Consider the following 22,800-nt stretch of genomic DNA (forward strand, 5'->3'; position numbering starts at 1 on the left):
ATCCGCAAAATCCGCCGCGACCGCGCCGACGCGCATTTCGAATGGAATACTCCATCGGCGTCATTGCAAAATCGCGTCGATCACAATATCGAGACGACATTGATAATATGTATAATGATATAAATATTTAATTCGCGTCGACGCTAAACGCATTTATAGATATAATCGCTTTCTAATGCGACGGATGCCGTTTATCGTTTAGCGTTTATATCATAATGACAGCTTCAATCGATACGTTATTTCGTGCGGGATATATATTCGCGGAACAAAATCTGCGGATTATACTGGCTTTCCACGGAATTTTCATTAAAGATAAATTGACTACGGATTTGTCGGGGAGTCTGTGATTGAAAGCCAGCTGTCATTATTAAGAATTTCTCATTCTGAAAGATACCGAGTACTGTATACGAGGGTATTTTCAGCTTGTTGCGAAATCAGATCGTAACAATTGTAAAATTGTTTGCAGCTTACCGAGAGATATTTTCAGCTATTTACGATTTAAAAAACTTAATGAAACGTTTTCCGACTCGCGCGTACTTTGGAAAGGTTATCGTTAAATTTAGTTTCGTTATAAAACGATGCTTTTAATCGTCGATTCAATGCGAAAACGAATTTCTCGTTAATCGCGTGTAGCGCGCAATTACCTTATTCATTACAAAATTTCAATATAAAGGCATTCCAACATTATTTCTTCGCAGCCTCGATTTTTTACAACACAGTTGTATTCATGAAAGTCTTCCGATAAAGCTAAAAATGAATTATTTAATAACAACGTTTCATTTTTTTATGCGTTTTAAATATATTCTGAACAATTTTAAGAGAGCGATAATTTTTAAATTCTTTACATTTTTTTTTTTTTTTAATATTAACATAAAATAATCGCAAGCACATAATACATATAAATACTTCTTGTAATATTATCTGTCTAATCGTAATTAAAACTAAAAGTTCTGATCAAAGAGAGGAAGGATATTGAAATTTTTAAATGCGACGAGTAATTTTTATTATTGAACCTTTAAGCTGTCCTGCACGCATGAAAAATGATAGGAATTTATTACTGTTATAATGAAATGTGTGCACTGAAAAGGTATAACTCACTTGTCGGGAGAATTTTATTAATGCTCTTTGTGTCGTTAAAATGGCCGACGTAATGAACGTTCCGTCGTGCATTTTTGCGCTGCGTGTCATTTGCCACGAAATCCGAGCGAAATTTCTCCTCGGATCGATGATTACACGGTTGGTTTCGATGTATCAAGCGTAGCGAGAAAAAGGCGAGTGGCCGCGGGCGAAAGTAATAATCTTCGCTTTGTGCACGTCGGCTGGAACATGCATTAAGGCCTTTTGACGAGAGACGACTGATGGAAGGGAAACGCAATTGAATTCGCCACCGCTCAATTTCACCGATAATTGAGGGACACCATTCCCGCTTCGATGCTTTTCGTGCACTTTGATACAGGAGGGGCCTCCCCCTCTCACTCCTCCCAAAAATTCGCAAGGTTTTCTTCGCCATTGTTTAGTATATTTATGATTTTATCTTATACTTAATTTACTTTTTATCTCATTTTATTTTCTTTGCTATTTTATTTTAACTCTCTTGTATTTTAATTTATTTTGCTTCAAGTTTTTACTCGTCTGGTCCGTTCTTGCACTCACCGTTCTCGACGTTGAGCTCCGCCGCTGAAGCTCTGTAAGAGGGCGGTCTTCCGTAATCGCTGGCGTCGCTCGGATGCAACAGCAGCTGATGCGACGTCCTAGAGTGATGTCTGGAGCCGCTGGAGGAGCGACGCACATGGACGTTATTCAATACCGTGCTGCTGGACGCTCTACTGAGGGCCGCTCTCTGTTTGATCGCCTCTTTGTAGATCTTGCAGTACATAATGATCATCACGACACCCGGGATCCAGAAGGACACGCAGGAACTGATTACCGCGTACGGGAGGTTCACCACGAACATGCAAATCTGGAGATCGCAGAACCCGGAAACGCTTCAATCGCACGAAACGCGTAGGATAATCATGAATGTGTTCCCTCGCCCCCTCACAAATTATTATAAACCATCGAGAATGAGTTTTACAAAGTAATATATGTAAGAAACTTCTAAATAATCTTAGTGTATAAAGAAATTTAAGAAAATTTTGCATGAATTTGCAATTCGACTTTATGAATTACATACGGTTTTATACGGTGCTATATCACTTAAAATGATCTAAATAGACCAGAAAAAATGGTTTTTGAAACCTGTTAAAAAATGGAAAAGCGGGAGATTCGACATACGATATTCATGAATGTAGGATTAAATGAATCGAGAGGATGAATAAACCGTCATTATTTTATCGTTCTTTTAATAGCCGCTTTAATAATAGTCTCTGAGTAAAATTGTAGGATCGTCGAAACTGTGATATTTAAAAGTCTAAAATAAGCTATTAAAGTATAAAAAATTCAAAGGTATTTATACTGAAATTTCACTGTATAAGTCCAAGTGTGTTATTTCTACACGTATAAACGTCTAAAAATGAAACATTTGTATGAAACTCGTTTTACATGCGTATGTGTTTTATTGCGTGTTAAATTAACACGTTTAATCGTATTAAATTAAAAGTTAATACGTTCAACCATGTTAAATAACGTTTAAAACAGCAAGAAATGTGTAAAAAGAGCTTTTCGCAGTTAAAATAACACACTTGGATTTGAAGTGTGAAGAAAATATAATCTTTATAGTTTCTTTCCTTCATTCCTTTTTCTTTTAAAATTCCTCAGTTTTATGTCCTTCTTTCATCATTAAAGAATATGGCGTCATAGCTGATTTATTACAACGTTGGTAACGCCAACGCTAACAAATTGCTTTTTGCCAAAGTAACATGAGGTAATTTGCGCTAATTACACAATTAATTACAGATGAAACTAGCATCCGTTTTATACATATTTTAAACACAATTATTGGCTTTTGTATCTAATTGACTTTGAAAAGCCAACGTGGTATTAGCGAGATACAAATTACGATATGAAATTAATCTCGCTGTAATTAAAGGATTGATACAAACTGAAGTATTATAGTCTTTCCGTAACCACGGAGATTACGAGCTCAATCATTAAAAAAATATTAATTGAAGGAAAGATAAATGCTGAAATTAATTTGATGCCACATCTGGAAATCCATTAAATCCTAGGTTGATAAGGGGTATAACATTGTAAACTACCTACATTGATAGCTGTTAAGGAAATATTAATTATTATGAGTAAGATATTAATCGCGGTACTTAATTGATGTCGCCGTTGTTATGAGGACAGTATTAATATAGCTCAGTTGTAAAAATATGAGAAATTAATTTATTTTATTAAATACAGCGATTAATTTGATTCTATGGTTGAAGATCAATTAAATTCGAAACCAGTAATTACTACGAGGAAATTAGAACGTTGTAAGTAACTGCGATGGTTACGGAAAACGTTGCTCGTGATAAATGAGTCTTATCGCTGGCAGTTTTCCGACAGTGCTTCGTCGATTAAAAATCGATAGCTCACACAAGACTGACGTGAACGTAATAGTAGATATAAATTACATCGTTTATAATATCGCAATTTGTATCTCTGCTAAACGCAACAAATTCACAGTCGAAATATCAACGATGCAATTACACATCAAAATTAATATTATTGCGGAAGATAACACTTTATATTTTCCGACAAAAATTACATGCTTTTATATTATTATTTTGTTGCTATATTCCAATAATTTTATTTATTATTTAAATAATTATTGGCATTTTTCTTGTAAGTTTTTTGTCCTTTTCTTTTTTATAAATAATTTAACATTATTTTTTATGTAAAATGTACATAATAAAATATTTACGTTGTAAACAAACGTGCTGTTGCAACGAAAGCAAAATATATTCCAAGTAAAAAATTTTTCGAGAAATATTGATTATTTTTTTGTGGATATTTATCTATCTGATTGTGAATTATCTGTCTTCTAGATATAAAAGACAGTGTTACAAGTATTGATTGAGCATAGTCCGCAAACAATTGGATCGGGGAAATAACAAATAAAGTAACAACACGACATAGGGGGACAATAGGAGTTACAAGAATATCGAAATGAGAAATCGTTTTTGATATAATCTATGAAAGAGTGAATGATAGTAGGTAGAAAACTAAACGCTTCGATAAGCGAAGCCTTCAGAAAGAGAGTCCTGAAACAATGTATTGATTCGCTTTGAGAGATTGAGTGATACTACAAAATATTATTTTAAATTTTGAGACGGTAAACACAGAACTGGTGTCCGCGCTATTTTTGATGAAGGAAGTAATATGGATTAACGTTTATACTTCCAAAACGTGTTAAATCCACGAGACATTTTCTATATAGAAATTTTGGTAGCGTATACGTACAGTATTTTTAATCCTGCAAAAGATTTGTAATAGGTACAATCTCTACTTTTAAATATTGATTTAAGACGCTTTAGAAATAAACTCTTCCATCACCTTGTTTGTCTTTTATTGAAAATATTATTAAAATATTAAATATTATATTCATGAAAGATTATATGTTTAGTTTAGTACAGTTTTCAGTAAAAAAGTAATTTTACGATTATCTGGATTAATGACTTGAAAAAATAATTAATCACAAATAGCAGATCACAAGAAAAGAAATGATGGAAAATATGGTGTCGGGATATCGAAATGAGATTAATGAACTGTGTAATTACATGAATTAACTAGTAAATTGTAATGATGATTATTGTATTAGCAAAGGGAAGATTTTATCAAATCAAACAAATCAAATCTTTTAAATCTCGATTAATTCTTGCGTCCTTAATTTGAAAAAACTAATTCCTAAATTGTTGAATTTTTGAATCCATATAAATTTTTTAATCGAAGCGGTGTTGGCTAATCTACCTGTGGATTCTTCCGACGGAAGTCCAGGTGTTGCTGTGTGGTGTACCAGCCCATGAAGATAGGTATAAAGCTAATCAGAGCCGGCAGTGTCCAAGCACTACTCAACATGGCAGTAACTGTCACAGTCCTCATAATGGCCGGGTATTCCAGCGGTCTTACTATCGCGTAATACCTGTCGACGCTGATACAACAAAGATGGAGAATACTGGCGGTGCTGAAGTAAACGTCCATCGAGTTCCACACGTCGCACATGATACTTCCTAGCAGCCATTTACCCCCGGAAAGCTCGACGGAAGCATTGAACGTCATGGCGCACACCGCCACGAGGAGATCCGCCATCGCTAAGGAGACCACGTAGCGATTGGTGGGCACTCGTAACTTCCGGTGTCTTCGGACACTGGCGATTACCAGAGCATTGCCTAACAAAGCGGTGACGATGATGCTGATCATTATGATGCCCTTAAGGGCAATTAGAGTGATGTTTCTTGATTCGACAATAACGCTCAGATTGTTTGGATAAAGGGGAACACCCTCGAAGCTCGTAGAAAGATTGAGTATTGGGTAGACCTCCTCATCCGGAGGCTCACTGACTTCCATCCCAGATCGAAAATCGCAATATTATATTAAATGTTCATCTATCAATATCCATCGACAAGTTTGCCGATTTTTTATAACGTTTCTCGATCATGGCGCTACGATGGCGATTTAAGTATCTCGTTTCTAAGACGAGTTAAAGCTTTAATATTGTACACGAGAATATCACTTTCATCATTTCCAATCCAATCGTGTCTGTCCACTGTAATCCAAGAGTCTTCCAGTTATCACAATCACTTTCCATAATAATATTAAATTACACCCATTTTAAGTGGCAATGTAATTTCGTATTTTTGTACTTTAAAGCAAATCTCTCTATAACGCTTACGTTGTTCGTGAAAGTCTTTTTTGTACTTTGTAAATTTGATCGTTCATTGTTCGTTCGATAATGTGCATTATCTGTTTTTAAAAGAAGAAATGTTATTTGATTAAAAAATAAGCTAATTTTTTTTAAGGTTGATTTAAAATACGGAAATAATTAAATCAAAGTATGAGTTATAAAAATTACTATAAAAAGAACAATGTCATGCTTTGAAATAAAGTAATTAAACGAAATATTATAATTTAATTGGATTAATTATAATGAGAAAATATTCACATAGGTAAATCTGGTAAACAATGTCGTAAATATGTTTTGGAATACTAGGTAATTTAATTAAAATAAATGTATAAATAAAACGTTGAATATTATATATATATATATATAAATTCATAAGATAAAATAGAAATTAAATGATGTCTTAATTATCATTATCTTTAATTATTCTTCTTATGCATCTGATAATGATAAAAATACCGGTTAATTATCGCAATGTTACAAGGAGTAAGAAATAAGGTAATAAATCCAGCGCAGACATAATGGCGGGTTTTTTTTAACAGAAACTTTTCTTTCGTTACCAATCGTGATGGCGAACATTGAAATTACAATCGTACTGGCCGTTATGTGTGCCTCTTTTGGCCGCGAGTGTATTATCTGTAAATATATCTGACTATGTTATTAACGACCACGAAAACGTCTCATCAACGATTTCTCCATCGTTTTCTTGGAACTGCCACGTTTTATATTCATGTGATTACACATGTATATAATTTAGGGTCCTCCAACTTTTTTATAGTGACGGACTGACGAATCGAGTATTGACGGTTCAAAATACATAAATATGACACTCAGTTACTGATATATTTACTTAAAAAATAATCACGATTTTCTCATTAATCTCGCTTTTATCGATGCGTTAATGCTGATTTCGATTTAAGTAGATTATCAATCTAATTTAATATCTTTCGATTAATTTTTATTTTAATCTAACAAATTAGTGTGATTTTTCAGTTGATTAATTTTGGTATTTAATATTTAATATAAACTTGTTATATTTTTGTATCTTTTTAATTATTTCTGAATTATTTTCCCTGACTTGGATTAATATTTGATACATTAGTATTTTTCACAGACATGCATAGAAATAAGAAAGAAAAGATACATCTTTTGAATCTCACCCTATTATAGATACATGACGACGTCTATCACAACAACTTAACTTCGCCGCAAAGTTAATGATCTACGACTAATTAGGTAATCTATCAAATTTTCGCTCAAAATTCGGAAGGCGACAGTTTCCAACTGCCGACAGTTCATTAATATTTATAGCCAAAATTGACGTAGACATCGACCTATCAGCACAACTTTCCTCGCGAGAAACTTCCTCTCACGGTATCGGAAAGACAACTTGAGCGAAACTGCAGGAGATTCCCCGGGTAATTGCTGCAATTTCGGTTGCTCGATTTATCGTAATCACATGATCCTAGTTGCGGCCATATTTTGGCGATGCTGTCACGGCGCGAAACTAAATTGTTTCTAATATATCATTAATAAAATAAAAAATCAGGAAGAAACAAATACGCTAGATAATTTTTTTCTTTCCTTATATGTACAATGTACATATTAAAATATTTTCTGCGATTAATAAATACGTGGTGATTGATAATAACTAATGTTGTTTCCGTGAAGATTGAGTTTTTATATACACGCCTCGAGATGATTAAGACACCGCATTGGCTCGAAGAGAAAAGAAAGAGTAGTGACTCATTTTAATTTTGCAAACAGCACGGAGGCGAATTTACATCTCGTTTCTGTTAGTAAAGATATTTACGTCACGGCGGTACTTTTTGAAATTTTAATAATGATACACACACAAATATGTATAATATATGCGTACAACAGATGTAGAATACTTATGTTAAAAGTAGTTGAAATTTCGAATATAAAGTAGGAATACAAATGTACGTAATCTATTTTAATGTGGGTTTTTCAAGATGCAGCTTATGTACCACTTTTTCATTACGCAAACTTATGAAATTTTCGGGCTCCTCGCATTAAACTTGCTTCTGACGAGAATTTAATTTGAAAATTGTGAGAAAAATATTTGCCTCTTGCTTCTACATTTATAATTCTGAATGACGCACGGATTAATGTTACAATTTTATATAATAATAAAGAAGTTTTTCTAAAATATATATATATAAAAGAACTTTTATAAAAGATAGATATATTTGTAGAATTCTAAAAATAACAAAATTTATAATTTGAGAAATAATTATCTACAATACTATAGATCTTACACGTATATATGTGTGTGTGTGTGTGTGTGTGTGTGAATGTTTTATTATATATAGAAATTTATTATTTAAAAATTTTTATGTATGTGATTATTAACTTTTACATATAGAGATGTTAAAGTGTCATGAGATTTCGCAATGCGAGACCCTATAATTTTAACTTTCTTAGTTGATGGGCAAATTAGGCCCCGTTTCCTTGCCGAGAGATGATATCTCAAGTTTCACGGCAACTCTAGAGGGAGATATTTCCTTATTAAGCGTTAAATATTAATAACCATGGCTTTTGCGGATGTTCGGCCTGCTCTGGGCGATAGAAACGCGGATGGTAAGGCAACCGAGAGGGGGTCAGGGTAAGGAGAAGTTGACAGTAGAACAAGTTCAAGAGAGGCCTGGATTTACATACTGTAATATTCATAGAGATGACTCTAGCTCTAGCTAGCCCATTAGCAATTACGCGCTGTGTATATGAGTGTGTGTACACATACACAATGAAGTATCAGTGTTGCTTTTGTCATTAATAATAGAATAACTGCAGAAATTAAAGTAAATTTTGTTACCGAAAACGGATACAAAATTGAAATAAAATTTAGGAGAAGATGATAGAAAGAAAAATAGAAAAGGATTATAATGATTCTCAATTTTTCATTTCATGATGTTAAATATTCTGAAATGAATAAAATTATCTTCTCATAAATAATCTCGCAAATATTTATTTTATTTTGAATATTTATAAAATTTTATTGATTTTATCTTTATTAACTTTATTAATTAATTTATTATTAATTTATTTTATCACATATTTTCTGTGTCAAAAATTAATTACTATAGAATTTGCACATATAAGCTTGATAAAAAATAATGTTGTTTTTCTCTTTCGTTTTACTTGTTGAATGTTTGAAATTTTTATTTCATTTTTCAATTGAACATTCCAGACTCTTAATTTTGTATTTTATTAGAAATAACATTTTCCACACATTTGCTTTTTAATTGAAACATATATTCCACCATCTATTTTTATTTCTCAAATGTTATGTTCTTTATCTCTAATCGCGATTGTCATATATAATTCTCCTTGTAATATTTTCTACTCGATCTATTCGATATACATATATAGCGGCTTTGAGTTAACCTCTCGAGTGGCGAATTGATTTCTTTGTCCTCCACGCCTGGCATCTGAGAGAACGTGGAAGCAAATAAAGTTTTGAAAGATCGACAGACACACATTCGCGCTCCGCACGTCAATGTGTCAATAGATCTCTTCTCTCTCTCTAGAAGGCTAGAAATTAAAATTTGAAAAATATCGACACATGTCGTCGACGATTCAATTGATGTGAGGGTGTTTCTCGCTCGACAATTTACGTTTTGTTTCTGTGAGAGATGTCGTTGTAAAATGTCAGATTACATAATTTTAAAATAAATTATTTTTGCGTAACAGAACTCGAAAACTGCGAACAATTTTGATATTTCTGTACTATTATAATTGTCCACTATCAGATTCACAATTAATTTTATTTTTGTGAATTATATCCTTATATTTCTGCATATACATTTAATTTACGGCTGGATTTTTCATGAAATTTTATTTGTTCTTTCTGTTGTAAATAATTTATATTTAGCGAGATATAATTTGTATTTTAAGGGATTTATTGTTTGCGAATTGCGTGCACGTGATTTAAAATTTTGAACAACATTTGGGTCAAGAGGGAAAATTTTTATTTCGTATAAATATTATAAGTCGAGTATAATCGATAAATCTGGGGATCTGAAAAAAGCCGGATATATTCATAGAGAAAATGTCAAAATTTACGGAACAGAATTTAACGTCGAGAGAGCAAAATTAATCTTCAGAGAATGAATAATGAGAATGCCGATGTGGTTTCCGGTTTACAACCAGATTAAATGACACTGAGAGCCTGTACATCAGTAATACTGTAACGCGAGGTTGTCAGTTTGAGTGCCAATTCGTCTAAACGTAAATAGGAATGACGATTGAACTGCGGCCAACGCGTTTTACGCATGCGGAGTGTTGAAGTTCGCTCGCGACCTATCTAAAGCATATTTTTAGAAATACAGAAATACAGGACAGAAGAAAGAGTTAGAAGTTAGATATATGAAGATATTTTTGAAAAAATAAAAAGTTTAGAAAATACATTTTTACATACAATATGAAAACATGAAATTTTTTAAAATTATAAAAGTACAAAAGTTTACTATCAAGTTACCAATAAAATTAATATTGATAACAATAGTCAAGTATCAATAAATTAAAGATTAGTCAGTATGAAGAAAATTGACGCGTATATAAGCTAAAATTTGTTATCGTTATAATATTATCAACGTATTAATCGGATATCAATCAAAATTCCAGAATACACCTCAAAAATTAGGTTCAGAGGATTAAGCTTATTTCACTAGCTGCCTGTGTATAGCAAGAATTAAAATTTTCGTTAAACTGTCATAGAAGTTTGTCATGAAAGTTTCGGACGTTAATCGCTGGGATATAATTCTCTCCCCGTTAAAATCCTGAAGATTAAGTTTATCTCGATGCCTCGACGCGGTAAAAAGATCGATGAATTGGCAGCCTTGAAGAGAGGAAAAACCAACAGATCACTCGCTATTTCATCCGTCACTCCATCTATCCATTTCAAAGACGCGAAGAAATTAAAAGCGCGTCTTTTGATGTCTAGACGCTGCTCCAAGTAACCGCGTCCAAGGACGCTACTGGAGGCGCAAGCGCTTTTCCCTGCTTTTTAACCACCTCTGCAAAAGAGGATGGTTCGCAATAAGCCTGATAAGAGTTATCAGTGCCGATAACGAACCGATTTGTTTCATAAACAGTGAACCAATTAATCAAAACCCTTTCACTTTCTCCGTTACCATTGAGAAGTCATAAAATGATTTGAATTAAATCACCATTATAAGAACGATACTCTTCGCACGCATTAGAAGAAATCGCCAATCTTCGCATTCGCGGTCTCGATCTCAGATCGATTGGTCTGCGATCTAAGATCGATTCCGCCAACATCAGTCAGCACCACTCGCAGTCAACGGGACTTTATTATTATTATTATTATTATTATTGATCTTTCCAATATGATGCTCAGTATTGCCGTTTAACCGCAACACTTTAGCTGCGCATATACAAGCCTCTAGCAAGAAGCGGAACAGTCTCCGTACAAGCAAGTAAACATTAATTTTATGAATGAGACTTGATTAAATTTTAAATAATTTTGACTTCTGAATGGTTAAAGATAAACCTTAATGAAATTTTGAGTAATTAATTTTCGTTTCTTATTAATTTATGATATTGTGTTATGGTAATTAATATGAAAACAAATTACAACATTTAATTGCAGTGCAAACAAAATAAGATTGAATTTTCTTCCAATTAAATAACTTCTTTTTACTAAATTTTCTACTGAACACTATTGAGTTACCACTTGTATACCGAATACTACTTGAGTATCGTTACTATCGAGTTTTCGATCTCGATTGAATCTCAGTGCCTGTTTGGGCAGTTGAGTATTTCTCTAAAGTCTTCCGTAAACAATGAGGGGCAGAGATTTATCAAGCACAATTCTTCAAAAGTTTAAACTGCACTGTTAGTTAGCGGAACGTTGGTAGGATCAGTCCTAGGACATCGGTGTTCCGCTCTAATCCGCGACATGCTGCCGGATCGATCTTTCGCGGGCAAGGTCGCGACGAGACCGTCGTCGTCCCCGTTATCGTCGTCGTCGTCGTCGGCGGCGGCGGCGGCGGCGATTTCGAGCGGCGGCGAGTAGTAACGCCTTGACGGATCGTACATGTTCGGACGACGCCGGTAGACTGAGCGTCGCGACGTTCGCCACGGCGCCGTGTTTCTCTCCCCCTCAAACACTCTCGTTTTCTCTCTCTCTTTCTCTTTAACTCTCTCTTCCTTTCTCGCATAGTGCCGCCCTTCCGTTGTGTATTCCAACGCGTAGAATAAGGGATACAAATGCGGGATATCGATAACTTGACCTTTGACTTGAAACACCCACGCATTTACTCAGATAGAATAAGGAAAAAAATACAATTTATGTGCGAAATAACAATATGAGATATATGTGAACAATTTTACATGAAATCAATTTGACATACAAAGTTCCTACCCTAAGGTAATGCAACCGTAGAACGTCAGTTCGACCTTTGACTCCAGCACCTGCAGTTATTTAAGCAATTTATACAGAGTTAATTAAGCAATTCTATACGAAAACATACAATGTAGGTACGACATAATATAACGTAAAGTGAGTTAATAATAATATCTAATATTAACCCCTTCATGCATGCGCTCTTTAACCATGTATACATATACATATGTATGTACACATATACATACATTGATATTTTTTCAATACATTTTTAATTTTGTTTTTCCCTTTTCGAGAAAGTGGAGAGACTTAATTGAGAAATTTCAAAATATTTAATTTTCACTATTATTTCAACTTGATTATTGTTTCAAATATAGAAAAGTGCAGAGAAATGCAAGAGTAAAACGAACAGATCTATTGTTTTGCATTCGCTAACTACTTCACCGGACGATTCTATTGTCCGGATGATATAAGGTCGCATATCCGGATGCTCGAGCTCGGATATGCATGGAGTTGCATTGTCTTTGCGCCGTGCAAATATTTGCATACATGACATAACATGAGAATATGAGAAGGGTGCGCAGCGGCTGATGCTAATTATAATATATAGAAAGCGGGCGGTGTCTGCTAAGGAATGCATAATTCATGAATTTTATTTTTACCACGAATGACAGCAGTTAGGTCGCTTTGGATTGCACATATAAATGCAGTTTCAGACATAAATAATTATAGCGCACTGATAAAGTTAAGTTCTTTATAAAAGTAGACTCTCTCTATAAAAAGACTTTATAAAGGAGAGACAGAGTATATTATTTAAAAAGAAGCTTGATATGAGAAGTAGAAATCTTTCAGTGAATGATTTGTATATAGTGAACGCGCAGAAGAATGACGATTAAGGAAACCTTGATCCGCGATCTCGAGAAAAGAAATGACGTTTTATTGCCGCAACCTTAACGGCATATTATACTAATTTATCTCAATAACTGCACACGCTCGCTAACAATTCCCGCCTCAATCGATGCCACATTTCGCAACTCTCGCATCACCGTATGTATACCGAATGAAAGGAGGTGGGAACAAAAGTTTACGTCACGTTTATCTGTGAATTCAGAAGCACACAAGGAAACATATATAAAATATTTATTGATTCATTAATAAAATAATGTTCTTCCATCAATATATATAATGCACATGTCGTACTGGATTGATTACTTGAATAAAGCGAAATTGTAAGACTGTTACAATATCAATACCTATTGGAAAGAGTGTTATATATTATGCTCACAGGAAACACTAATGATACTTATGAATTATTAGCATATTATATTTTGTATGTTATAACATATACATATATAGTTAACCAAGAGTGCAAAAGATTTGATTGACAACCATCACGTATATAATTATATTATAAGTCAAAAATTGTAAGAGAAAGAGAGAGAGGTAAAAAAAGAGAGAGGAATTCTTCTTACATACTACTGTTCGACTTCGTATGCGTGAGATCGATCGGTTCGCGGGGCACGTAATAACGACGAGCGGCCTTCGCGCGAAAGCACCGAGGCCGCGCACGTGTTTCCCTTCGCGTTCGCGCGCGATTTTGCTGTAACTGCACGCTCTCGTTTTCTCGAAATCGCCTCTTCGAGGGTATCGCTTCCTCCTCGAGGGCGCGCGCTGCTCGAAAGGCGGCGATCACGCGAAAAGCAGGAGCGACTGCACGCAACGACGGGTGAGCCAGTTTCGTGCGCCTCTTCAAGGTCCTCTCGCGTTGAAATTCGTTCAAGATTAATATGAAATTTTAACATACGAATTTAATATTAATAAATCAATGTGATAGAATCTGAAATTCGAATTAACTCGTCGAAACAACGAAAAATTAATTTTGAAAAAGTCATTTATATTAGCGAAATGCGGTAATAAGTGAGGCTTTACTTTGATTGAAGATTACACCGACCGCGACCTCTTGCCACCTCGTTCTAGCTTTTTGCCCTCTGCGAGGAACTTACATCTGCGTAGTAAGTAAGAAGTTCCGATCTAATTTGGATGAGGGATAGTAAGCAAGAAGTTTTCTCGATCCTCTCGAACTACGCACGTCGAGTAATTGCGAAAGAGCTTTGCGTGAAATTATATACCATAAGTGTTATCTTGATATATATTCGTATTGATATATATCATATATGTATATCAAGACTCTGTTGTTTTCTAAATACCATATCTTTGAAGATCCCTCTTTTTGAATTCGGGATTTTCAAAGATATGGTATTTAGAAAACAAGCGATTTTTTAATATTACTTGTCGAAAATTGAAACAATCTTTTCCCCGACAAAGTTAAATTGGATGCTATCATGTTTTCCCTGTCTTTCGAATTTTCAATATCGAATATCTATATAAAGAGCACAGCTAAATTAAAAAAATTAAAATGAAACTAAACCAAATTGAAAAGAATTAAAATAAAATTTTAATTAAAAAAAAAATGAAAATAAATTTAAAAAATAAAACTAAGTAATAAATAAAAATATGGATAATAATTAAGACTAAAAATATATAAATGTAAAGATAATGAGTATCTACATATGATTAATTTGGGAAGGAGGAGCTATATATTTGCATGGTGTAATTTCTTAAATATTCCTATAAAATAAATCCCGTTGATGAATAGACAAAATTCAGTTTTAAAAAAGTAATCTTTTGAATTATTTTCCTGAAGACGCGAGATGCAAATTGACTTGGAAACATGGCGTTGTAATTTACATTCGTTATCTGTTCTCCGATTGTGTGTGTGACTGCCCGGTTAGAATACTGTCATTTTTCCGATACTGTCCACCTTTCACAGTAGGGTCCTAAACCGGTGGTGACACGTGCCGTGTCCGTATTCCATATCACGGAAATTGATTTTACCTTTTGTCCTATGAATCTTTTCGTCTATCTCACAGTAAGATTTTTTATATCAGATTTTTTTTTTTTTTTTTTTAAGAAAAATCCACATTTTATTCGGATAATTAAAAATACTAGTCAATATCGTTTTAGAGCACTTTATGTGTTATTCTATGACACGTGTTTTAGAGCGCTCTATGTGTCATTCTATATCATGTAAAATCGTACATTCATGAGTAATAAAAGTGTGTGTGTGTGTGTATATATATTAAATTTAACTTCTCCCATCAATTTCTTATCTGGCTTATAAATATTGTTTTCATTGATAATAATTTATTTGTCGTGAGTTATAAAATATATCTTATCAACAGTATAGTACTGTAGTACAAAGCCAAAATATGCAAGTTTCAAAATTTTTACTCATCACGATTTAGCATAAAATGTCATTTAGAATTTAACCATTGAAAGTTATAGCTTTTTCAATAATAAAAATATATCTAACTTTCAACTGCGCCTCACGATTTCTTATCCGAGCGATATATTTCCTGGTAATAATCGGCTAGTCGCAGAGTATAAAACAACAGAAGTGTGATATGCGAAGTCAGAGTATGTACAACACAATGAAAGTTCCGAAATTTTTGTTCATCGCGGTAATCGTCGTAGGTCTAAGCGGCGCATTGACATGGGCTAGTCCCTTGGCTCATCCTTTAGCCGTGGCTGAACCTAAGGCCGAAGCTGAAGCTGCGGCTACAGCTGAGGCCGAAGCTTTCGCCAAAGCTATGGCCGAAGCTGAACCTATTCCTCCTCTACTTATTTTTGTAAGCTTGGTCAATTTGTCAATTTATACAATTTTACATTGATGTAAAATATTGCTTTATTGTAAACTAAAACCTATCATTTGATATTTTTTTCTTTCTTTTTAGGCGGGAACGATGTTACTACCGCTCATTCAAAAGGCCATAGAGAAGGCCATAGGAAAGTAAACAATCGTGCTTCAAGGTCTTTGCGCTGCGTTATATAAATAATTATTTATATCTATGATATACAAATAAATAAATAAATAAATATAATGATTATAAGTATGATAATATTGTCAACATTTTCTTCTACATATACTCTTAAAAGAATACCGGTCACAACTGAAAAATTTATAATTTTAAGGAGAGAGGAAAAGCAAATTTAATTCAATTTTTTTTAATTATGAGATAACTAACGCAATTACAATTATAATATTTTATTATAATGAAACTTATACTGTTTCTTGAAGAGATCTGTGATTCACTTGTCAATTCACTTATGACACTATTTATCAGCAGCTCAATGGTAAAGTTCTAATAAAAAAATTGCAGTTTTCTGTAAAACGTCCTGCAGTCAAAAAATTGTCTCTATAAATGACATTCCAAAACTAAGTATGCGGAGGTTTTTGAGATCACTGATTTCGAATCTGAAGTCAAGATTTGAATATTTTGAAATCCGAGATGGCGGATCCAATACGGCAGGTTAAAATTGCAATCAACTGATTTTTATAAGACGCAGTACTTTAAGAGCTCTTTTAATTGCTGATTACGTATGTGAGAAAACTAATGACTGCAGATATGAAAAGTCGATTTTGTTAGAATTTGGCTCCTGCGACTTTTTCGGATATTGAAATCTGTCATTTTAAATTTTGTAATTTTAATATTACATCTCCAGCGTGGCAATAGTTAGATTCGTAATCACGAAGAACTGAGTTTGACTCCACCTGATCAAAGGAATTTTAATATTCTTAATTGCACTCCCCTGCACGAGATTCGAGAATTTAAACGAGGGGACTCTCGTATGGTAAAACTAGACTCTGTCTATTTCAAAAGAGAGACGTTAAGCCGTTGGTCCATATAGCTGGCAACTGCAGGTGTACCCCTTATTTGCGACCATGTTTTGATCGCCACTTGATCCTCCAGGTTTGGAGTAGGGCTGATGACCCCACCACGAAAAAAAAAATTATAATTTACTACTTTTTCGCAATCTTTACTTTCCCAAACGCAATTGACTTTCAACATCAATTGTTATTGTGTATTTATCATCTCATTTCTTAGGGTAAAGTGCCTATATTTTAGATACAAATTATGGTCGCGAAATAATTGGTCTGGAATATTTAAAATGTAAAGAACATTTCGACATAGTAGTCAACAATCCAAAAATACTGCAAGTACCAAGTTTCACAAAAATTGGTTGATTTTTGCAATTTTGATCCGCCGTTTTTAATTTTGTAATCTTAGCCTCATACTCCTAATCAGTGATCTAAAAAATCTCCAAATACAAAGTTGCATAGAAATTGGTTGCTTTTGTAATTTTAATCCGACATTTTGGATTTGCCATTTCCAATTTTGTAATTCTAACTCCAGATTCGTAATTAACGACCGAAAAAACGCCTGAATATAAAGTTTCATAAAAATCCGCTAAAAAGAAAATTTGTTATGATATTTTTAATATAAAATATGAAATATCTCGAAAAGTATATGACTTTTCATGAATTTATCTTGATACTTTTATAGATAGAATAATGAAAGAAATCGTATAATAATATCAATTTATACATTTGCTATTTTAAATGATAAATTAAATGCGTCTACAAAATGCAATAAAATTTAAAAAGACTTGTTTCTGTTTTTTATTACAACAATCGATTCCTTTCATTATTCTATAAAAGTATCGAGGTAAAGTAATCGAAAAGTGAATACTTTAAGAAATATTTTATATTTTATATTTAAAAAATTACGATAGTCTATAAGGACCTTTTAGGGAAACAACCTTACATACTTATTCGGGTCTCGATAAGGCAGTAATATCAAGTCCCGACAACTAAATCGGGCAAACATTATATGGCGCTCATTTGAACCCTACCTTAATTTCTAGTCGGGACAAATCGGCATTTCATGCGCAACCATGCAGCAGTAATTTGCATTATTTCAAGGATAGCTTATGTATATCAATATAAAATATTAGAAGTTATAGCTTTCTCAATAATAAAAATATATCTAATTTTTAACCTCACGCCTCACGATTTCTTATCCGAGCGATAAATTTCCTGGTAATAATCGGCTAGTCGCAGAATATAAAACAACAGAAGTGTGATATGAGTTAGAGTACAACACAATGAAAGTTCCGAAATTTTTGTTTATCGCGGTAATCGTCGTAGGTCTAAGCGGCGCATTGACATGGGCTAGTCCCTTGGCTCATCCTTTAGCCGTGGCTGAACCTAAGGCCGAAGCTGAAGCTGCGGCTACAGCTGTGGCCGAAGCTTTCGCCAAAGCTATGGCCGAAGCTGAACCTATTCCTCCTCTATTTATTTTTGTAAGCTTGGTCAATTTGTCAATTTATACAATTTTACATCGATGTAAAATATTGCTTTATTGTAAACTAAAACCTATTATTTGATATTTTTCTTCTTTCTTTTTAGGCGGGAATGATGACGATACCGTTCATTCTGGATGCTATAGATAGGGCCATATTTGGAAAAACTGGTTCTAAAAAAGGTTAAGAAGATTGACAATTTAAGAAAGTAAACAATCGTGTTTCAAGGTCTTTGCGCTGCGTTATATAAATAATTATTTATATCTATGATATACGAATAAATAAATAAATAAATATAATGATTATAAGTATGATAATATTGTCAACATTTTCTTCTACATATACTCTTAAAAGAATATCGGTCACAACTGAAAAATTCATAATTTTAAGGAGAGAGGAAAAGCAAATTTGATTCAATTTTTTTGAATTATGAGATAACTAACGCAATTACAATAATGATATTTTGTTATGATAAAATTTATACTGTTTCTTGAAGAGGTCTGATGTGATTTACTTGTCAATTCACTTATGACACTATTTATCAGCAGCTCAATGCTAAAGTTCTAATAAAAAAATTATTTTCTGTAAAACGTCCTGCAGTCAAAAAATTGTCTCTATAAATGACATTCCAAAACTAAGTATCCGGGGGTTTTTGAGATCGCTGATTTCGAATCTGAAGTCAAGATTTGAATATTTTGAAATCCGAGATGGCGGATCCAATATGGCAGGTTAAAATTGCAATCAACTAATTTTGACGTAGAACTACGTCTTTCTCGGGGGGTATGGGGGTATGACTGCAACGTTTTCTTGCAACGTTTTCATGCAACGTTTTCATGCAACGTTTTCTTTTTCTCGAAAAGTATTAAAGAAAAATATACTTTATTATATAGTTTTTGAAAGCTCTCGATGTAAGCTAAATGTTTTCGTGGTTAATTTTTCGATATGGGTTTGTTCTCGAAAAGTATTAAAGGAAAATATACTTTATTATATAGTTTTTGAAAGCTCTCGATGTAAGCTAAATGTTTTTGCAAATGTTTTCGACAAATTAACGAAGTATCAGAAGAACATAACCGCTGAAAAAGTCGCACTATCCAAAATCCCAAAAATTATTTATTCTAATAGACGTAGTTCTACGTGTTAATTGCGGCACAGTTGTTACTGTGCTTGTTTGTTTTTTTTTTTTTTATGAAACGCGGTACTTGAGAGTTCTTTTAATTGCTGATTACATATGTGAGAAAACTAATGACTGCAGATATAGCGGATCAAGATATGAAGAGTCGATTTTGTTGGAATTTGGCTCCTGCGACTTTTTCGGATATTGAAATCTGTCATTTTAAATTTTGTAATTTTGATATTACATTCAGCGTGGCAATAGTTAGACTCGTAATCACGAAAAACTGAGTTTGAGTCCACCTGATCACCGGAATTTTAATATTCTTAATTGCACTTCTCTGCACGAGATTCGAGAATTTAAACGAGGGGACTCTCGTATGGTAAAACTATACTCTGTCTTTCGAAAGAGAGACGTTAATCCGTTGGTCCACACATATAGCTGGCAATTGTTAGGTGTACCCCCTATTTGCGACCATGTTTTGATCGCCACTCGGTTCTCCAGGTTGTAGGTCAATTAAATATATAAGATATAATCTCACTAATGCTTTCTGTCAACGTTTTAAATGCTTTAGCTTTTTAAAAATATAAATAGGAAGATAAATAATTTTGATATAATGGTTATATATATTCTGCGCTGTTTGAACACATTATTATAACGTGTTTATTTTTAAATTTTCCCAAAAATAATATTTTCTTTGAACTATGAATTTTTAATTAAATTCATTTTTTGTATTATTAATAAACTATATAGATACTAAACTGATTTAAACATTTTTTTGAAAACGCACCATAGGTGTCCTGAATAATATGGTGGATGAATGGTGCCCATTCTCTTACTTGAGGATCTCTATAACTATAAGACAAAAGTCAACTTCATTTTTTTAACTCTTTGAAGCACAGCGTGACATTTCGGCATTTTATGCGCAACCATATAAATCGCATTATTTCAAGGATAGCTTATGTATCAATATAAAGATATCGGAAGTTATAGCTTTATGAATAATAAAGATATATCTAACTTTAAACTGCGCCTTACAATTTTTTATTTCCGAGCGAAACATTTCCTGGTGATAATCGGCTAGGTCGGCTAGTCGCAGGGTATAAAACAGCAGAAGTGTGATGCGAAGTTAGAGAACACCACAATGAAAGTTCCGAAATTTTTGTTCGTCGCGGTAATAGTCGTAGGTCTAAGCGGCGCATTGACATGGGCTAGTCCCTTGGCTCATCCTTCACCTAAGGCCGAAGCTGAAGCTATGGCCGCAGCTTTCGCCGAAGCTATGGCCGAACCTGAACCTCTTGCTCCTATATTTGCTCTACTTCTTCTCGTAAGTTGGTTAATTTGTCAATTTATACAATTTTACATCGATGCAAAATATTGCTTTATCGTAAATTGAAACCTATCATTTGATATTTTTCTTCTTTCTTTTTAGTCGGGAATGTTTTCTCTACCGTTCCTTCATCATAAATTAACCAATTAACGAATGGCTAACGCTGTGGCCGAAGCTTCCGCCGAAGCTAAGAAAGTAAACAGTTATGCTATTCATCCTTCAAGGTTTTTGCGCTGCGTTATAAATAATTACTTGTGTCTATAATATACTGATAAATAAATGTAATGATTACAAGTATGATAATATATTGTCATTTTATTCTACATATCACACTCTTAAAAGAATACTGTCACAACTGAAAAATTCATAATTTTAAGAAGTGAGGAAAAGTAAATTTAATTCAGTTTTTTTTTTTAATTATAAGATAACTAACGCAATTACAATTATAATATTTTGTTATAATGAAACTTATACTGTTTCTTGAAGAGATCTGGTGTGATTTACTTGTCAATTCACTGATGATACTATTTATCCAGTGACCGCAACATAACCGGTTTGAAAAAATAACGACACTCTTCTGTGTAGCGAATTTCGTATATAGGCTTGCGACAGTATTATAACACATAGATAAAATTTCAGTACTTTTTATAGGCTTAACTCAAAAGCGAAGTTTTTTTAACTGTGACAGTATTCTTCTAAGGATGCGATGTACTACTTAAATAAATATGAATATTCTTGTCTAACAATAAAGTGTTTGCTTATATATTTTTTGTCCAAATTATAGCATTTAATATCTAACCATATATGTATACTGTACGTATATATGTTGAAAAAAGTGGCAAATTTTAGGAGTATATAATACTCGTGAAAAAAAACCGAAAAGTAAGCATTACTTCAAAAATCATTTATTTCCGAGTTATAAAGCATTTTCTACAGCAAATGTTAGATGTGCCCTCCTTTCAGTTCAAATTCAACACACTTTCTTATTGAAGATCGAACACGTTCAAAAATTTCAGGTTTATTTTGCATTTGTTGACAAGGGTTGCGGTCCACTTGATGCTTACAAATCCTTCGAAGTATTCCTCTTCTTCTTTCTTTCAGTGAAGAAAGAAGGAGAAGAGGAAGCAGAATGCTTTAAAGCATTTGTAGCGTCAAGTGGACCGCAGCCAAGTTTTCAAATTTTTGTATTAGTTCATTCAATATGTTAACTAATATGGCGTACCCCATACTCTTTAAATGTCCCCATAAATAAAAGTCTAACGGATTTAAATCCGGTCAGCAAGGTAGCACACACTGGAGCGCCACGTCCTATCCACTTTTCTTAAAAACAATTGCTTAAATGTTGTCTAAAACAATCATGAGGAAATGCGCAAGGGCACCATCACGAATGAACCATTTGTTGTCTGCGTAGAAGAGGAATATCTTCCAAAAGTTCGACGATACTCATTAATCGTCAACCATAGAAGCTTATGAAGGACAAGTATACGAGCGGTCACGTGTAATACATTATACAATGCATTATACGCGTGAAATGAATGGAGAATTCATCGAGTGCTTTATAACTCGGAAATAAATAGTTTTTAAAGTAATATTTATTAAGACTTTTCGGTTTGTTTTCACGAGTAGTAATGCTCCTAAAATTTGATACCACCTTTCTCCAATACCCTGTACACAGGGTGAATCGTTATAACATTAATGACAAATATCTCATAAAATATGGATTCTATGAAAAAATGGTTGAGGCGAAACTTTTTTGAAATTAAAGGAGACATAAGATGGCACTATTCGTTTCATCATAGATGGCGCTATAGGCTACTATAAGATAGAGTCTCTCTAATAAGAGTCGCGACATCTTGAGTTTCGGCAAAATAAGAGAGAAAGAGAAAGCGATATGAATGTATGTTACTTGTATATCGCTTTCTCTTCCTCTCTTATAT

General features: G+C 33.4%; 3 protein-coding genes and 1 long non-coding RNA gene across 10 annotated transcripts in view; 3 read left to right on the plus strand and 1 right to left on the minus strand.

The window, feature by feature from the left end:
* The window catches only part of LOC139819429 (octopamine receptor beta-1R), a 120,742-nt gene that overhangs the window by 21,577 nt on the left and 76,365 nt on the right, over window positions 1–22,800 (minus strand). Inside the window, exons 1-3 of one of the 7 annotated variants that reach the window (XM_071788787.1) lie at window positions 11,555–11,940; window positions 4,897–5,889; window positions 1,654–1,960 (exon numbers count right to left, since the gene is read on the minus strand). The exons of 4 other annotated variants lie outside the window; for them this stretch is intronic. In XM_071788787.1, the coding sequence (XP_071644888.1) occupies window positions 1,654–1,960; window positions 4,897–5,493 (904 nt within the window). In that variant the 5' untranslated portion in view covers window positions 5,494–5,889; window positions 11,555–11,940. Of the gene's footprint in view, window positions 1–1,653; window positions 1,961–4,896; window positions 5,890–11,543; window positions 11,941–22,800 lie in introns of those variants that run through there. 2 more of the 7 variants (XM_071788793.1, XM_071788779.1) reach the window with 2 other exon arrangements.
* Window positions 15,681–16,171, plus strand: LOC139819470 (ectatotoxin-Rm4a-like). Its single transcript, XM_071788823.1, has 2 exons — window positions 15,681–15,907; window positions 16,013–16,171. The coding sequence occupies exons 1-2, from the start codon at window positions 15,683–15,685 to the stop codon at window positions 16,070–16,072; spliced, it is 285 nt and encodes a 94-aa protein (XP_071644924.1). The 5' UTR covers window positions 15,681–15,682; the 3' UTR covers window positions 16,073–16,171.
* LOC139819478 (U3-myrmicitoxin-Tb1a-like) lies at window positions 18,119–18,733 on the plus strand. Its single transcript, XM_071788835.1, has 2 exons — window positions 18,119–18,422; window positions 18,529–18,733. Exons 1-2 carry the CDS (start codon window positions 18,225–18,227, stop codon window positions 18,607–18,609), a joined length of 279 nt encoding a protein of 92 aa, XP_071644936.1. The 5' UTR covers window positions 18,119–18,224; the 3' UTR covers window positions 18,610–18,733.
* LOC139819503 (uncharacterized) lies at window positions 20,443–21,160 on the plus strand. The gene is made up of 2 exons (XR_011733743.1): window positions 20,443–20,860; window positions 20,966–21,160. It is a non-coding gene; the product is annotated as an uncharacterized lncRNA (long non-coding RNA).

The sequence above is a fragment of the Temnothorax longispinosus genome, chromosome 1 (assembly GCF_030848805.1).
Source record: "Temnothorax longispinosus isolate EJ_2023e chromosome 1, Tlon_JGU_v1, whole genome shotgun sequence".
Classification (NCBI taxonomy): domain Eukaryota; kingdom Metazoa; phylum Arthropoda; class Insecta; order Hymenoptera; family Formicidae; genus Temnothorax; species Temnothorax longispinosus.